Raw genomic sequence first — 16,480 nt, forward strand, 5'->3', positions numbered from 1 at the left:
CAATGCAAGCTAGGCATTGTTTACATTTACGTTACATTTATGTCACAAAAGCCTAAATATTCAGCTTTCCTACTACAAATGCATGGAATATTTACTCACATTAATATTGATTCTTGTATTTTAGGAGCATTTTCAGACTGACCATGATAACCAGCCGGCAAAGAGGAGACACACATTCTTACCAAAGATTTAACGTGGAGCTTGAATCCTCGGAGAGCACTTCATGGATGTTCTGCATGCAAAGAGAATTATACAGTATGTTAGACATTTATAAATTAACTCTAATTGTGATGATGCGTAGTCATCTACTACTTTTTTTGTTTGTCTAACATCAATGTAGACATAAACAGGATAGTAGAATGAGCATGCCAAAATTCAAGATACATCAAGTTTTCCCCCTAAAATTTGAAAAATATGCTCAGTATGAATACCTGCTGTTTGAGAGTGATCGCAACTGATTGGGTCTGCCCATATAGCCACTGGCCAATCACAAGAGGACAGTGTGAGAAAATACACGTGATTTCTCAAGCAAATTGAACTCTTGACCACTCCAGGTCAAAATAATTTAGCTACCGGTACAACCACAAGTATGAATACAAGTATTTCCTATGTGGATTAAGAACATAGAATTAGAATAAAGAATTAAGTGGATAACACATGCTTGGGGGAGAGTTTTAATCTGCCTGGTTCATTTAACATTGGGGAGCAGGCTTCTTGTCTCACATCTTTAATGTGACCCAGTCCATTCTGTCAATTGAAAGTGCTGGTTATGGCACTTGGGGGAAAAGCCAAAATGTACAAAATAAAGTACAATAATAAACTAGACAAAAACAACAAAATATACTCAAAATTCAGTTAATATACTATAATGACCATAACAAAATGGTATGCTTAGTTACTGCAAAAATAAAAACTCCCATTAAGGATCTAAAACAGAAGGAAATTATACAAATAAAACATGGAGGCAGTCCCCTACAGATCAAAGAAGAACAGTGTACTAGAATCAACATTTTAAATTTAGATGGCATCATCGAGAAAAGGCCAGGTCACCAGATATAACATCCATGGAAAGTACTTAAAAAGGTTGACTTATGTAGTAACTGATCAGTAAATCCATACATCTAGCTCAGTGAGTGGCCAGCTTGATTTTTGTTTTCCACACACTATAATAATCGTCTTTTTTATCATTATTAATTATTTATTTACTATGATAGAAGACCGCATTGATATATATTGGTATAGCTCTCTAATTCTTGTTTCTGGATACATTTGCTAAGTTCTCTTAACAGGCAACTTGGGAAATACTTAACACCCAATTGGAGGGGTTTGTAGCAAGCAGATTAATTGGGTTCACAATTTTCTTTTTACATTTAAATAAATGTAAAACAAAACAAACAGTTTTGGAATAAAACCTACTGACAACACATATATGCTTAAGCTCAACTATTCTTGAATCATTTTGCCACCTAAAGCGTAGCTAGTAGATTCAGGTGACAATTTATTCACAGATCAATAATATTTGACAATACGAATTTAGTAGCACTTACAGCATTACCACACCTAAACATTGGGATCTAGATTGGCACTTACCTGCTAACAAAACTGCTCCATAAACACTAGAAATGTTATATGCCTAATGAAGTGTGCAGTGTATTAAACATATTCATTGTATGCAATAGATGTGTTGCAGCCAAGGTAGACAAATTATCTTTGACTGCATAAATAGTGCTTCATGATATACAATTACAAAAGCGGAATTATATTATTGTGCATTGACTGAAGAAATAGACATTCTCCTCAGTCCTCTGGAAGCTATCATGAACCACAGAAGAACTATGAACAAGAACCCTGCACATTGCCTAGAGATCTGACGTCTGAATGTGCAAGAACAGAGATTTCCACGGTCAGAGGCCATAAACACAGTATGTGAAATGTAATAGGATGAGAGATTCAGAAAGTGAGATATCTGGTAAGAAATCTCCAGTTTTTTTAAAGCGGCAATCATTTATACTGCAAAACCAGTTTGATTTTGCAGTGTAAATGATTGTCACTTTAAAAAAACTGGAGATTTCTTACTAAGTCTCTCACTTTCTGAATCTCTCATCCTATTAAATTTCACCCAATAATACCGATTGGTGTGTCCTGATAAACTGCTTGTGCCAGCTCTATGGCAGGTGAAGTTTCTGTATCCGAGTATGGCCTGCTATGATAATGGTCGGGCATCTGTGTACTCAACCATTTTCACCAACATGCCCATACTACGGACCACCTCAATGGTTTTATTGTGTCAATCATTTGCAGCCCTTCTGCCCCAAAAATATAAAAAAATAAATCAACCCCCTTACGGGTAAAAAGACACACAGGATCTGGGTTAAGTTCAGTTTATCAGGGACTCTTATTTTTATTTATTTTACTTGATATTGTAGACAGCTAAATAACCCTACGGGATCAATCAGCGAACCGAACCCCCCCCTCCCCCACCCCCAGCCATCATTTTCACTGTAGACATATTAAACAAAGTTAAGACACGTTGTAAAACAGCATGATTATGACAATATGAATTTGTAGCGAAAATATGTTATATTGTATTTGTCAAAAAACACTGATTGATTGTTAGAAAAATATATTTCTGGTTCTTCACAGCAACCTTGAATTAAAATACTGCCTAAGATGAAGAATAACAGATATATAATAAGATTCCATTAAATGTGCCACATAAGGGAAAAAATCCATATAAGACTGAACACAAAGCTTTTCAGAGTCTAGTACTGTAATAATCCAGATGGTAATATTTCACTTAAACCTTAGACATGTACATTTTCTAAATGGCTACTGTAATTTTACTTCAGCTGAAAGAGGAAAATACTTAATTATTTTCTTTTATACTTCCATGCTGTTATTTATAAGAATACATGAAGTGGAGTGGATGGCTTTGATTTGCGAGAACTTTTTGTGGCGATTTCTTATTGATACAAAAAGTGGATAAGTGCGCTTTTACATACTCAAAGGAAATTTTCCACCTAAACACAACAATTATATGTTTAAAGATAATTAATTTGTTCTACAAGTAATGGTCTATTTAATCTTTCGTTTTCTTGAATGCTTCAGGTGGGTTGGCTTTCGTCAAAGTTGTACGTCATCATCTCGTATATTAAGATACTAAGCCAAGTGAGAACATACAAAAGAGCAGTATTCTAACAGTGTGGATCAAAAATCTACGGGCAGCCCTCGAGATTTATATAGATGCAGTTATGAAGTACACTAATTTAGTCTTAAACATCGCCAGTATATACAATTTTGATGGGACCTGGTCAATCATTATGAGTTTTAAATAAATAGTTTGCAACACTGCAGTTGTTACTAATGTCCCCAAATAGGACCCATTGCTTACTCTGTGCAGGTCTGATCCAGCATGGGTATATAAAGGACCGTATTCAACAAGTTAACAACATCCACTTTTTGGACAAGCTAAGGTGTAATAAAATGATAAATTAAACTCTACAATGAGAAGATTCAAAATTAACTTATTTTGTCTTTTTTTTTTGTGGGACTCTCTGTGCACTTACCCCATGTATTTGGCAGCTGTCACTGGTATACACAGAAAGCTCCACAGTGGAGGAGCCCCGACGGTTTCATCCCCCTGCAGTTTTACCCAGTAATTTCCCTAGTGACCCTTTATCCCCATGTGTGAGGGACTGCATCAGATAGTTATATTTTGTGACTTTGTCATACTCCATGGCAGCCCATTCAACAGAATTAATATAAAAGTACCCAAGCAATTGAATGCAGAGGACAATATAAATACCAACACCACATAAAGCTGCATAATCACACATTTACACAGTATCTGAGAGTCAGTAGCCATATTTGCTTATGTAAACCATATAGGAGAGCAGTTATTATCTGTGGCCATGGTCACGTCTATAATAATGTGTTATATTGAGTGATCTATCTAGAATTAGGGTGCATGGAAGGGGCATCACCTTCATTTGCTCCAGAAATAACAACAAATAGTTGTATTGTGTTGCTAAAACGTTCAATCTCAGACAAATCTATTGCAGAAACATTGTAATAAATGTCTTGGTTTAAAGGAAAAGTTGATAGATCCCTATCCAGAAAAGGAAGATTGGCTCTTAAGACTACTTTACCATTAAAAGGTATTTAAAATGGTTCTGATCACTATTGTGCATGAGATGCTGTATCTCTTCTGGCAGAGGTAATTGCCACTACAAATGTACATCGGAAGTCATCCACTTTAGAGGCTTCAAACATACTTATGTAACAGCAATGGGTACTAAGCTGAGATCACACAAACAAGTTAACAAAAGAACAATTTTCGGTACTTATATGTTAGTTGGGCGCCCACTATAGCTAGTACGCTCATACCCCCACTATCCATGTCAGCATGGAGTTGATTTTAAATAGTGTGGCGAGCCACGGAGCCTGAAGCGTGGCGAGCGTAGCGAGCCCCGCAAGTGGACGCGGAAAACTAAGCAAATAACTTAGTGGGCCCCCAACTAACATATAAGTACCCAATTTTCCTAATGGGAAACAAAGAATGAAAAACTCAGGAACTAAGTAATCTCATATATTTAACCAATGTTTATTTTCTGTGCATGCTTTAGTCACACTGCGCATGTGGCCAGAGTCTGAGCACTTGCTCAGAAATGTATTAAATGTATTGGGCATTACTGGCCAGTGGCTATAGTGGATCAGGCCCATCTTATTTGCGTATTGCTGGAGTGTCGCAGGTGTGTTGCTGAAGTGGTTGAAACTCAGAAGCATGAATGTTGGGAGCCATGATCTAATAGACAATGTACACCATGCTGGTGCAAAAGTCCCCTGAATGCACACCAGATAAGGACTTGTATCGGTATCTGCACAAAGTCACTGAAGTAATAATAGAGCCTGCAGTGTCATCTCAAAATAGCGATGTGCACTGGAAACTTTTTGGGTTTTGGATCTGGATTGGTTTTGCCAAAACCACCCTTTCAGGTTTTGGTTCTGTATTTAAAAAAATAATAATAATAATTTACCTACACTATTATTAACCTCAGTAGAATTCATTTCCACTCATTTCACCATTTCATGCTATTTTTTATATTTGTGTGCATGATTGGGCTTAGATCACATAAATCTGGGCAATGGCGTGGATGACAGGGTTTTACCTCTAATCATCACCAAGGCAATTGGAATCCAAAAGCATTGCTATTACATCTTTATTTTCTTAGCACTCAATGGCCAGTATTCAATGCCTCAGATTCGCCGTTTTTTTTCAGTGAATCTGGCAATTCGCTGGGTTTACGGCGAATTTTCTGTTAGAAAAAAAAATTCTCCCTATTCAATGGAGGCAATTCGCCACAAATGAACAGCGAATGTCTGCCGATTCGCCGTAAATTATTCTCCACAATTCGCCTGGGGTTTTTAGTGGAATTTGCCGACAGTGTATTCAATGCTCAAATGGAGAACTGCTTTCTCCATTGATTTTCGCCATGATTCTCCGTTTAGCATTCGTCATCTTTTTTAGGTGAACTGTAATGTGATCTTTTAAATTAAAGCGTGTTTATTTATTTTTTTGGTGTTAAAAAATCAGAATATTTTTCCTATGAAGGGGCATGCTATTTTTATTCATATACTTGCAGCACATGAATATATTTTTAATATATATATTTTTTTAAACAATATATATATTTTTTTTTACACATTCGCCAGCAGGGGGCCGGGAGCCGGAGCCGCTCATTAATATTCATATATTCACTGCACACTGATCCCGATGATCGGGACCAGTGAGTGCAGAGGCTCCGACCCCAGCAGCACCCTGCAAGCCCTTCTGCTGGGGGTGAGGTGAGGGGAGGGAGGTGAGGGGAGGGAGGTGAGGGGACGGGAGGGGGGAGAGATATGCGGGGGACAGGGACGGCTCCAGCAGTAGCAGACCTCTGCCTCCGGCAGCCACAGCACGGTGATGTCAGCGCTGGGACTGCTTAAGCCGGAGGCTCTGCTGCTGCTGGACCTGTCCCCAGGCTGTGCGGAGGCTCCCGCCTGCATCAGCGCGCTCCCCCGCCGCGACACCAGTCCCTCCCATCCCCCTGCAGACTCCAGACAGGCATGGAGCATCTGCACAGGGGGATTCGTCACTCTTGCCACTATTCGCCGTCAGGGGCAGCGAGCCTCTGACGCATTGAATAGTCAGGGCTGGCGGCGAATTGAAGGGGAGAGAAAAATCATGGCGAGCGCACTGTGAATCAAAAACAGGATTCGGTGCCATGCGCTCGCCATTGCATTGAATACTCCCCAATAGATGAAAGGAAACATAAGTTAACTGGAACCTTTATGGAACCGATTGTACTCCTGTCCCTTCTGTCCTCTGATGTTGTGACGAGAGAATAATCTTTGTACCTTTGTATTCTAGTTTGTTGCCAATATGTCCCCTTTTGGAAGGAAAATATGCAAATCAGTAAGTGAAAAGCTTCTTGAGTTTCTATGTTCTGCCAAGTGTTGTGTGACGTTCTACCAACAGTCTCAAAACACAATGGTAGGTTATTTGGATTCTGTTAATAATGGTCCCAGTATGTTTAGAGTGGTATGGAATTCAGAATGTAAGCTTTAATGGGATAGAGCAGACACTGATGTAAATGAATCAATATTCTCTGGAAAGCATTGCATATTACCATGGGCTATACAAATAATAATCATTATGCTGTGTCACAATTATAAGCTGGGTTTGGCTCTGCTCATACCTTCCATTTTCATAATATGCAGGAAGCAAGCAAATGTTCCTCCTTAAAATGTATTTCCACTTGCTACTGCTGTCTTTGCAACATGCCAGCTGCAAGCAGCCAGCAAAGTCAATTTTCTCATTATGTAAGTCAATACCCTTCTCAGCTGCAGAATAATATATACACCAAAATCAATCTGACATCTCGGACCAATGTTCACAGTATTCACTGTATTATAATGAATAAACAATAATGTTACCATTCTACTTACCATGGAAATGTATAGTATACAGGAAATGGTGTTGTTACAAGTGGTAACTAATCAGTTCTAATAGAGATTAGAAAATGGAAGCTAACGTCAGCGTAGTTGCTATGAAATAACATAGTATCTCAAACTAGAATTATTTGTATCTTGCAGCTGTTAAATAATAAATGCTTTGAAGGTTTGGTGATGAAACGTCATGATAGAGAATGATCACAACACAATAGGTTCTGCCTAGAGCTAGGCCAATCCCAATATAAAAAACAAACTTTGAGGGACAAAAAGTTCTCCCTGGTGATACTGGGAACAATATACCTCAGTGAACCATAACATTAAAACCACTTTCTAGTCAAGTGAACAACACTGATTATCCCATTACAGTGGCACCTATCAAAAGAAGGGATATAATATGCCGCAAGTGAGCAGTCAGGTAAATATATAGCTACTGTAGACAATGGAGTCAGAACATTTACAAAATGGCAGGTCTTGGGGGATGTTCCTAGTATGCAATGGTTAATACTTATGAAAAGTGGTCAAAAGAAGGACAAGTGGAGACAGGATCAGTGATGCTCAAAGCTTATTGATGAGTGACTAAATTTTGACTATAATAAAAAGGTGTCCGGACACACAGTGCACCATACTGTAGCTTGCTGCATAAGAGACTGTGTAGCAGTAAACTGGTAAGACTGCCCATGGTGATGATTAGAGACAGGATTATATGCAATGTAAAAAGCTTGAAAAATACTTAAAATATGCATGACAAGTGTTAAAATATGCTACATTTAATAATAAAAAAAGTAATTTGTAACTTATTTATTTAAGGTACTCTTTACCTAGAACGGCGCCCATCGCGACCATCGTATGCACTAAAAAACGGGTGCGATGCCCGCGATTTCCCATAGGGATCAATGTTAAAAGTGAGATTGGACGCGATTTTAGTGTTCAATGCCTCAATGCCCGCAATTTTTCCATAGGAAACAATGTTAAATGGGCCACAGAGCCCAAATAGTCACCCTAAAGTCTGAAATGGCCCCCACAATTGTTAACGCCACCCCACGATCAACGTCAACCCGAAGCGTGGCGAGCGCAGCGAGCCCGCGAGGGGCGGCGGTACGCGTCCTCCGACCTTTTCATACCCCCACTATCCACGTCGGCGTGGAGTTGAGAATAGAATAGTGTGGCGAGCGCAGCGAGCCACCGTGCCCGAAGCGTGGCGAGCGCAGCGAGCCCCGCGAGGGGACGCGGATACCTTCACAGGTAAACGCGTCCCTTCGCGGGCTTCACAGGTATCCGCGTCCCATCGCCACGCTTCGGGCTCGGTGGCTCGCTGCGCTCGCCACACTATTCTATTCTCAACTCCACGCCGACGTGGATAGTGGGGGTATGAAAAGGTCGGAGGACGCGTACCGCCGCCCCTCGCGGGCTCGCTGCGCTCGCCACACTTCGGGTTCACGTTGATCGTGGGGTGGCGTTAAAAATTGTGGGGGCCATTTAAGACTTCAGGGAGACTATTAGGGCTCTGTGGCCCATTTAACATTGTTTCCTATGTAAAAATCGCGGGCATTGAGGCATTTAACACTAAAATCGCGTCCAATCTCACTTTTAACATTGATTCCTATGGGAAAATCGCGGGCATCGCGTCGCACCCGTTTTTTATGTGCATGCGATGGCAGCGATGCCTGCGATTTTTTACCCCCGACGCCCGCGATGCCAATCGCGGGCGCCGTTCTAGGTAAAGAGTACCTTATTTAAAAATCAGCACACAATCAGTAAGTAGAATAAAATATTGAAAATTACCTATCATTTAACATTTTGTTGCCCTTGAAAACAAACAATCAGGTACTGTTCCAAATGTTCGGAGGTAAGATTGTGTCTTCTTCGATCACTCAAAATATTTTTAGAAGTTGAAAAGGACCGTTTCACATCCACTGAGGTAACTGGGTAGTATCTGAATTTGGGTGCTATGTTGGCACTTATTGTTTCTGGCTAAAGTTTACCCATCCCCTTAATAAAACTATAATTTTGACACAAAGGTTCAAAGCCTCGGATTTTGTTCAAAATGTTTTCAAAATTTTCTTTAAGTTTACACAGGAATACTTCTGTCAATGTGGAGTTAATTTGGCTGATTTTATTCATTAACTGAATAGATTCAGTCAACACCAAGCCTTGAGTTTCAAGCTTTTTAATAAAGGTTCAGGAGCTTCCTGCCACAGACTGAGTTTTATTAAAATGGATTGGCAGCCTAGAGCAGTGTCAGAAATAGTGTACATCCAAGGTCCCCCACACTGTGCACATATTGGCCCGGCCTGTACAATCTACCACTACCTGGCCAGCAGCAGCAGGGCAAAGCAGTGCCCTGACTTGCGGGTGGAAAGGGGAAAAATGGAAAAATACTGTATGCACCATTACTAGATTTTAGGTAAAATATGCAATAACCAGTGACAATGGGCAAAATATGCAAATGCGTATGCAAATATGCGAATGCATATAATCCTGTCTCTAGTGATGATTGTCTACCATCAAAAATATGGACAATGGGCATCTGAACCAAGCAGCAATGGAAAAAAGGTAGTCTGGTTTGATGAATCATGTTTTCTTTTACATCATATGAACAGACGGGTGAGTGTGCGTCATTTACCTTGGGAAAGCATGGCACAAAGAGGCTCTATGAGAAGAAGATAGTAGCAGTGTGATGCTCTGGGCAAACCTTGAGTCCTGCCATTCACATGGATGTTACTTTGACATCTACCACCCACCTAAATATTGTTGCAGACGGCAGCTTTATTTCCTGAGGCCAGTGGCCTCATTCAGCATTATAATAAACCCAGCACACTGCAAAAATTGTAAAAGTGTAAAAAAGTAATTGTGCATATCTCAAATAACCAGATGAATACCTTAACTCATGGGTCTTAAAACTGTGGCCCTCCAGATGTTGTGAAACTAAAAATCCCAGCATGCCTTGCCACAGTTTTGCTATAAGAAAGTGTTAAAACTGTGGCAAGGCATGCTGGGATTTGTAGTTTCACAATATCTGGAGGGCCACAGTTTGAAGACCCATGCGCTTAACTCAATGTTAGCACATAACATGTATTATCTACTGTAATTACTATTAAATGCCATTATTATTCTACATTTGAGACATTACCCTCCTCCTAGTATTGGTCTAGCCCCCCATTTCCCAATCACTATCTTCACTCCTAATATGGGGCTAGTCATACGTCAGGTATGTCAGGTATGTCGGGCTAGAAAATCCTGACATACCTATTCAATGTGACTGTTGGAATAATCGTCATGGATTAAATACCGCCCCCACCCCCCTATATAGAAAATAGGCTTCATAAAAAAATATCATGTTTAAATAATAAATAAAAAAATGTGCAAAATACTGTCTCATGCTGGGTATGTACTAGGCCCGTAATTGAGAACTTTTGGCACTCCAGCTGTTACAGGGCATGCTGGGATGTGTAGTTCAACAACAGCTGGTGTGCCAAGGTTCTCCATCACTGCATTAGGGGATATATCACTAGCGGGCTGGTGGGAGTATGCAAACCATAAGTCTGTGAATGCTGTCATTCAAAAAAGATATTGCATCGACTGTGCAGCACCGCCGATGGCTGATATATCGGGCTGTGTGTACAGGCAGAATACTTGGATAAGAGAAGTTACATCATCTGTAATTATGGAATATTCCAACCAATCATGAAGGTATCTATATGCAGCATTTAATGAAAACAATGGCAATTAACATTTATCATCTTCCATCCAACGTAAAAAAGGAACATAAAAAGACAGCCAAAACAGTGAGGCAATGATGTGCCTCAAGCGCAGAATGAAGAAGAATACTATTACAGACATACCAAACAAGAATGCCATAGTTAATATGCGGCCTGCTCTTGCTGCATGTCATGACTGCTGGTAGTGAGATACGATACACAGTGATAAAACTCTGCCTTCAAGCTTCATTTCCTGAGCACATTCCCAGGATTCTTCTATAGAAATTAAATTCCAAAATTCTGTAAAAATCCAAAGGTATATTTACGAAACTACAGACCTGCCAACTTGGAAATAGTTCCACATGTGATCCCAAGCACAACTCTTACGACCTATTAACCCCTTCCCTGGTACTCCCAAGAATTTTTCGGGCTATGCTCAGGTGCGCAGACTGGCAAACCTGGAAAAATTTTGTGAGTGCCACTGCCTGCGCTCCCTCTTGCCGGGCAGTGCCATTGAGCTGAGCTCTGACACTAGCGCGGTGCTCAGCTTCAGCCGCTGTCCAGCTCCTGCTGCTCGGTCCTACACCTCCTTCCCCCGGCTGTGTGCGGCGTGACCTTGCTAACATCACGCCACATACGCCAGAATTGCTGGAGGGGCAGGGCAGCAGCTGATGGGAGTGCTCAGCTGCACTGCCCGGCCCATGGAAACGCAGTGTGTGTATGTTCGTGTGTGTGTGTGGGGATTTTAGGGAGCGCTGTGTATAAGGGGTACTATTGTGTTGTAAGTGAATAATTTGTATGCACAGCAATGATCACTGAAATCACTGGGCTGAAAATTGCTCCAGCTATTTTCACCACTGTGAACAGATTTCCAAAACAGGACTCTATGGAAAGCCGTTCTTCTGGTGAAACTAGCAGATGAATGACGGCTGCTGTTGATGATGAGGGAGCACGCATCAGCGCTCACTGCCTGTCCATACACACTGGGCGGGCTTTTGAGCAGCTCAAACGACAAAACTGAGCTGCTTTCAGTGTGTATGTGCCTTAAGACGTATCTCCGAAAAAGGATTCCTCCTTTACCCACACCTGTAGAGCTGTGAGAGGAATTGCACTGACAATCTCAGGAGAGAGTGGGCCGCAGTGTCCCACGGGCAGGGTGCAGTTGGGAGAGACAGTGATAACCACTGCTCTGCAAAACAGCCGATGATCTCTGAATACATGACAGACGCAGGCATCTTAAATGACAAAAAGATGGCTTGCAGCACTAGTCCACACCCCCTCTTCCAGTTGCCCTGCCCAAACCTCCAATGTCCCACCCCCTTTTGGGGCAACGGGAGGATCTTGTTCAAACAGACCCAAAGATGGAAAGTATGGCTATTTCTCTTGACTTGGTAGATGTGTAAGAATATACTGCATGTTTTGTCCTTGTTGAATATGTAGTCTAGTATGGTCTCTATGTGTTCTCTGCCAACCAAGACTCCTTCACACCTAATGGCTAGAGGGCTGTCAGATTAACAGCGAAGGAAGGCCCAGTACATAGTGCACTTTTTCTGTTCTCAGGCAGACACTGCCTATACTTCATGGCTAGAGAGCTGTTTAGAGTACTACAGAAGGCAGGACCAGCACACAATACCTCCTATGTTTTCAGGCAGGCTTTACACATACATCATTGCTAGAGACCTGTTTATAGTACAATAGAAGACAGGGTCTGCATATAATACTGTACACTCTCTTTGTTCTCAGGCAGCCTTTCCACATACCTTATGGCTAGAGAGCTGTGAAGAGTCAGACCCAGAATAGAAAGCAGCTCAGTATGCAATTGAGCTATCATCATGAATTAGGCTATAATAATGGAATACAGAGACATATTTTATTTCAAGTAGCTATGGTAATTTATTTATTTATTTATTTGCAGTTTCTTATATAGCGCAACAGATTCCGTTGCGCTTTACAATAGTAAACAGTGATAAAACAAACTGGGTAACAACAGACAGACATGGAGGTAGGAGGGCCCTGCTGCAAGCTTACAATCTATAGGATAAATAAAATCGTAGTATCTTCGTGTGCTCCCATATAAAAAAAATATTGAATAAAGGAAATCCCTATCTGATGAAAAGCAATTCTACTGTACAAATATTCCTTAATGATGAGTATAAAGGACAAAGCAACACATTTATGCTACAATACATCAGCTGTATGGCAGAAACATACCTCTACAAACTGTAGCAGCTTTTCTGTGGACACTTCAAAGGTTTTCCGAGCCATCTCTGACTTGCGTAACTGGCAATCAAGGACCGTAACCCTCCGCCTCAAATCCTGATCACTGTCCTGCACAAAAAGATAAGACATTTGCTTTACATCATCTATATTTACAACCTTTAATAGATTTACTAAAACTCCTAAAAAATAAATGTTGCCCTTAGCAACCAATGTGATTCTACAGTAGGTACCATTTTAAGGCGGCAATCATTTACAAGGCATGGTTTTGCCTTGTTAATGATTGCAGCATTAAAACAACCTTCAGCTGGCAACCCACACCTCTTGCAACCCCTATTATGTATGCCCCATATTATTTAAAAGTAGCATTCCTGTCAATACAGAATCATGCTGTATAACTGTACTTTGTCCTCGGTCATGGATGTCATAGATTAGTGTATTATACTGTGCTCATATATGATGTTTTCCAGAATGAGATGCAAACATAATTTATTCTAGAGAACCAAGGTTTGTCACATAGTAGCTGTGTATTCCAACCCTTCCGGTTTTTAAAACTGCTGTTTCCAATACAGGGTGGTACATATATATTTGATATTCATTGCGATTGTCAAAAAGTCTGAAGGAGAATCTGGACAACAATCACAAAGACCATTATAATGCTGAATCAGGAACATGAAGCTCTCAGACTCAGGGGTGTAATTACTAAAATGGGAGTTCTAATTCAAAGTTGATTGATAAATTCAATTGAGAAAAATCAATGTAAATTGACTGTTAGTAAATATATACCATATAATGATGTATGTTCATATTATAATACGGATGCAGCTGCTGAAATAGTCTGGCTCATAGACCCAATGTTTCATTATTCAGTTATACTCCCCTATGCTAGCCTGGCAGTAGCACAGTGCTACACAAGAATACAATGTGGCCTTGTCTGCTGGTGCGTACACTGTGAAAGCCATTGAGAGAGCAGGTTACTGTTATTAAAACAGCCAGGTTTCACTGATAGTCTGTTATATCACCAATGAAAAGCAAACTGCACTATTATAGACCGTTCTATTCACAGTACTTTTTACTCACAGGCTCCAGTGATCCCACCACATCTAGTAGTGACATCAAGTCAAATCTGCACATACGTAAGCTATTTTGTATATCAGACATAAGAGGAGGTCTGTACTGCAGATAAGTACAAACACGCACTTGCACTTTGCTTCACTGCCAATCCTGATGAAAAGGCTTTGGCCTTGAAACGTTGATGATACTAATGGCTGTATTATAATTTTGCGCTAATATATCGTTGTGTAAAGTCTGTTGAGTGCGATCTGTTTTTTTTTTTTGCCTACGACTGAAGAGTTGTAACAAAGGGGTAGATGTATGAATCAGTGATAAGGGAGGAGAAGTGAGCCAGAGGAGGAGAGGCCCATGGCAACCAATCAGCTGCTCTGTATAATTATATATTATGCAAATTATAGATGTGACTTCAATGCTGATTCGTTGCCATTTGTCCTCTGGCTCACTTCTCCTCCCTTCTACCCCAGAGAGTGAAAAGGGATTTATGTAAAGCGGTGGAAGTGAAGACACCCAGACATTATAATATTCCAGAGTGCCATACTACACGCATTCAAATATCTATCTATCTATCTATATGTCTAGTGTCTGTGAGTCTCTGAAACACTGCCATATACTGGCAGAGAGTGAAACTACATCTCTTTCTCACACATGCACAGACACAGAAGGTAGCAGACTAACTTTCAAATCTATTGCTTCGAGCAGGCTTACTAGTGTATATGTAATTGTTATTATATTAGTATTAATTTAGGTATACTAACTGGTTTAAAGCATACAGCAAAGGTTAGAGTAAATAAATAAATGGGAAAATGTGATCACAAAAATATTAATTAAAAAATTATAAGAAACAAAAGGCTACTGCACTCACTATTCCTAGATGTGGGGTGCAATATTTACACTGGGTTCTCCAGCACAGCTGTTTAGGAAATATAATACCAAAGTAATATGATATACTTTTGATATATGATATACTTCTGATATGGCTTTTGTTAGTGAGGAAGATTATGCCCAGGGGTTTAAGTGGTCCAGAATGGGGCAGAACTTCATTCCGTCAGTTCCAAATGTAGGTGGAAAGCGTTCTGCCTCTGATAGCCCACCTTGCCAAGCCAGACAGTACTGCCTGATTTATGAGCCTGTGCGGCACTACTGGGGCCTTTATTTGTAAGTAGCACTAATGGCGGCATTATATGTATAGGTGATGCTATTACTGTGGACATTATGTCTTTGAGCGCACCTCTTTTCTGTATAAGGAGTACTATTGTGTTGTAAGTGAATAATTGACACTACAGGTTGAGTATCCCTTACCCGAAATGCTCGGGACCATGAGCATTTTGGATAAGGAATTTTTGTGTATTTTGGAATATTTTTTTTAATACTTACCCTGTCCCCGGCGGTGCCTCGATGGTCCCTCGACATCCATGGCTACCTTTTGAATAATCTTCAGCTGCCTCTCAAGTCCCAGGGGTGCATTGCGCAAATGATCTGGTGAGGTCACCTCCGCATTCGCGCAATACATCCTTGGGACCGGCGATGGTGCGGAAGAGGATTTCAGTGGCCGCCGTGGACGAGTTAAGTACCGGGGAGGGAAACAAAACAAAAAAAGAAAAACTCTGAAAAACCAAGGGTTTTCAGAATATTTCAGTTTTTGGAATACATGAATAAGGGAGACTAAACCCTGTACTATGTAATGGGAATTAGATTGTGCTACTATATGGCATAATTTGAATTTGGGGTACTATTGTGTGGCCTCACCCCTTCACTGCAGGATCACACCCATTTTGTGCAGTATGTACGGTTTCATTTTAGGTCTATAAGAGGTAGGGCACATATTTATAGTTTGCCGAACACCTTTGCACCAGCCCTGGCTCCGCCCACCCAATAGAAGTGGGGGTAGGTGACATGAGAAATGAGTTCCACCACATTTCCAAAACCACATAAGCATTAGTTATGCCTAGCAAACAACCCCTCCCCACATTCTCAGTTTAACATGTCTGATGCTGAATAGCTTGGACCAATTTAGGAAAGGGTCAGGCGACGCAAAAAAAAATTTTTGGTTTCTTTTACTTTATTCTTTTCCTGCAATACTTCAACCACCAGCGATTTGTAGGTTTTAACCAAGCAATTTGGTTTCTCACCCCCTAAATTGATAGCTAGTACATACGGCGATTTGGAAAGCCAAACTCTTAGCTAAATCGGAGCTGCAATGCAATGTCAGATTAGCACAGAACAGTATATTTTATCTGAATGATGCACATCTGGAAATAGAAACGTAGCGGTTTAACCGGTGATGAACTGAGTGACAAGGGTTACATCGGCAAACTGCACAAACTGTTTTTTTAGGGCATTCTGCTGCTTCTGAGGACAATGCTATATGCGGGTGTCTTGGCTGTGTTTTTTATCATACTGATCGATGTGCTGAAAACTCAGCAGAAATGAAAACCGTTTGTGATAGGACATGACTAGAAAAACACTCCAGGCACATTCTTGTGAAGCTGAAGACACAC

The 16,480-nt window shown here is 40.6% G+C and overlaps 1 protein-coding gene across 2 annotated transcripts in view; it reads right to left on the minus strand.

The window, feature by feature from the left end:
- STXBP4 (syntaxin binding protein 4) overlaps positions 1 to 16,480 on the minus strand; it is a 146,899-nt gene that overhangs the window by 53,536 nt on the left and 76,883 nt on the right. For both annotated transcript variants that reach the window (XM_083148648.1, XM_083148647.1), the window contains exons 13-14: positions 12,903 to 13,019; positions 183 to 232 (exon numbers count right to left, since the gene is read on the minus strand). In XM_083148648.1, the coding sequence (XP_083004774.1) occupies positions 183 to 232; positions 12,903 to 13,019 (167 nt within the window). The remainder of the gene's footprint in view (positions 1 to 182; positions 233 to 12,902; positions 13,020 to 16,480) is intronic.

Source organism: Crinia signifera, chromosome 6 (assembly GCF_055691185.1).
Source record: "Crinia signifera chromosome 6, ASM5569118v1, whole genome shotgun sequence".
NCBI classification, from domain to species: Eukaryota; Metazoa; Chordata; class Amphibia; order Anura; family Myobatrachidae; genus Crinia; species Crinia signifera.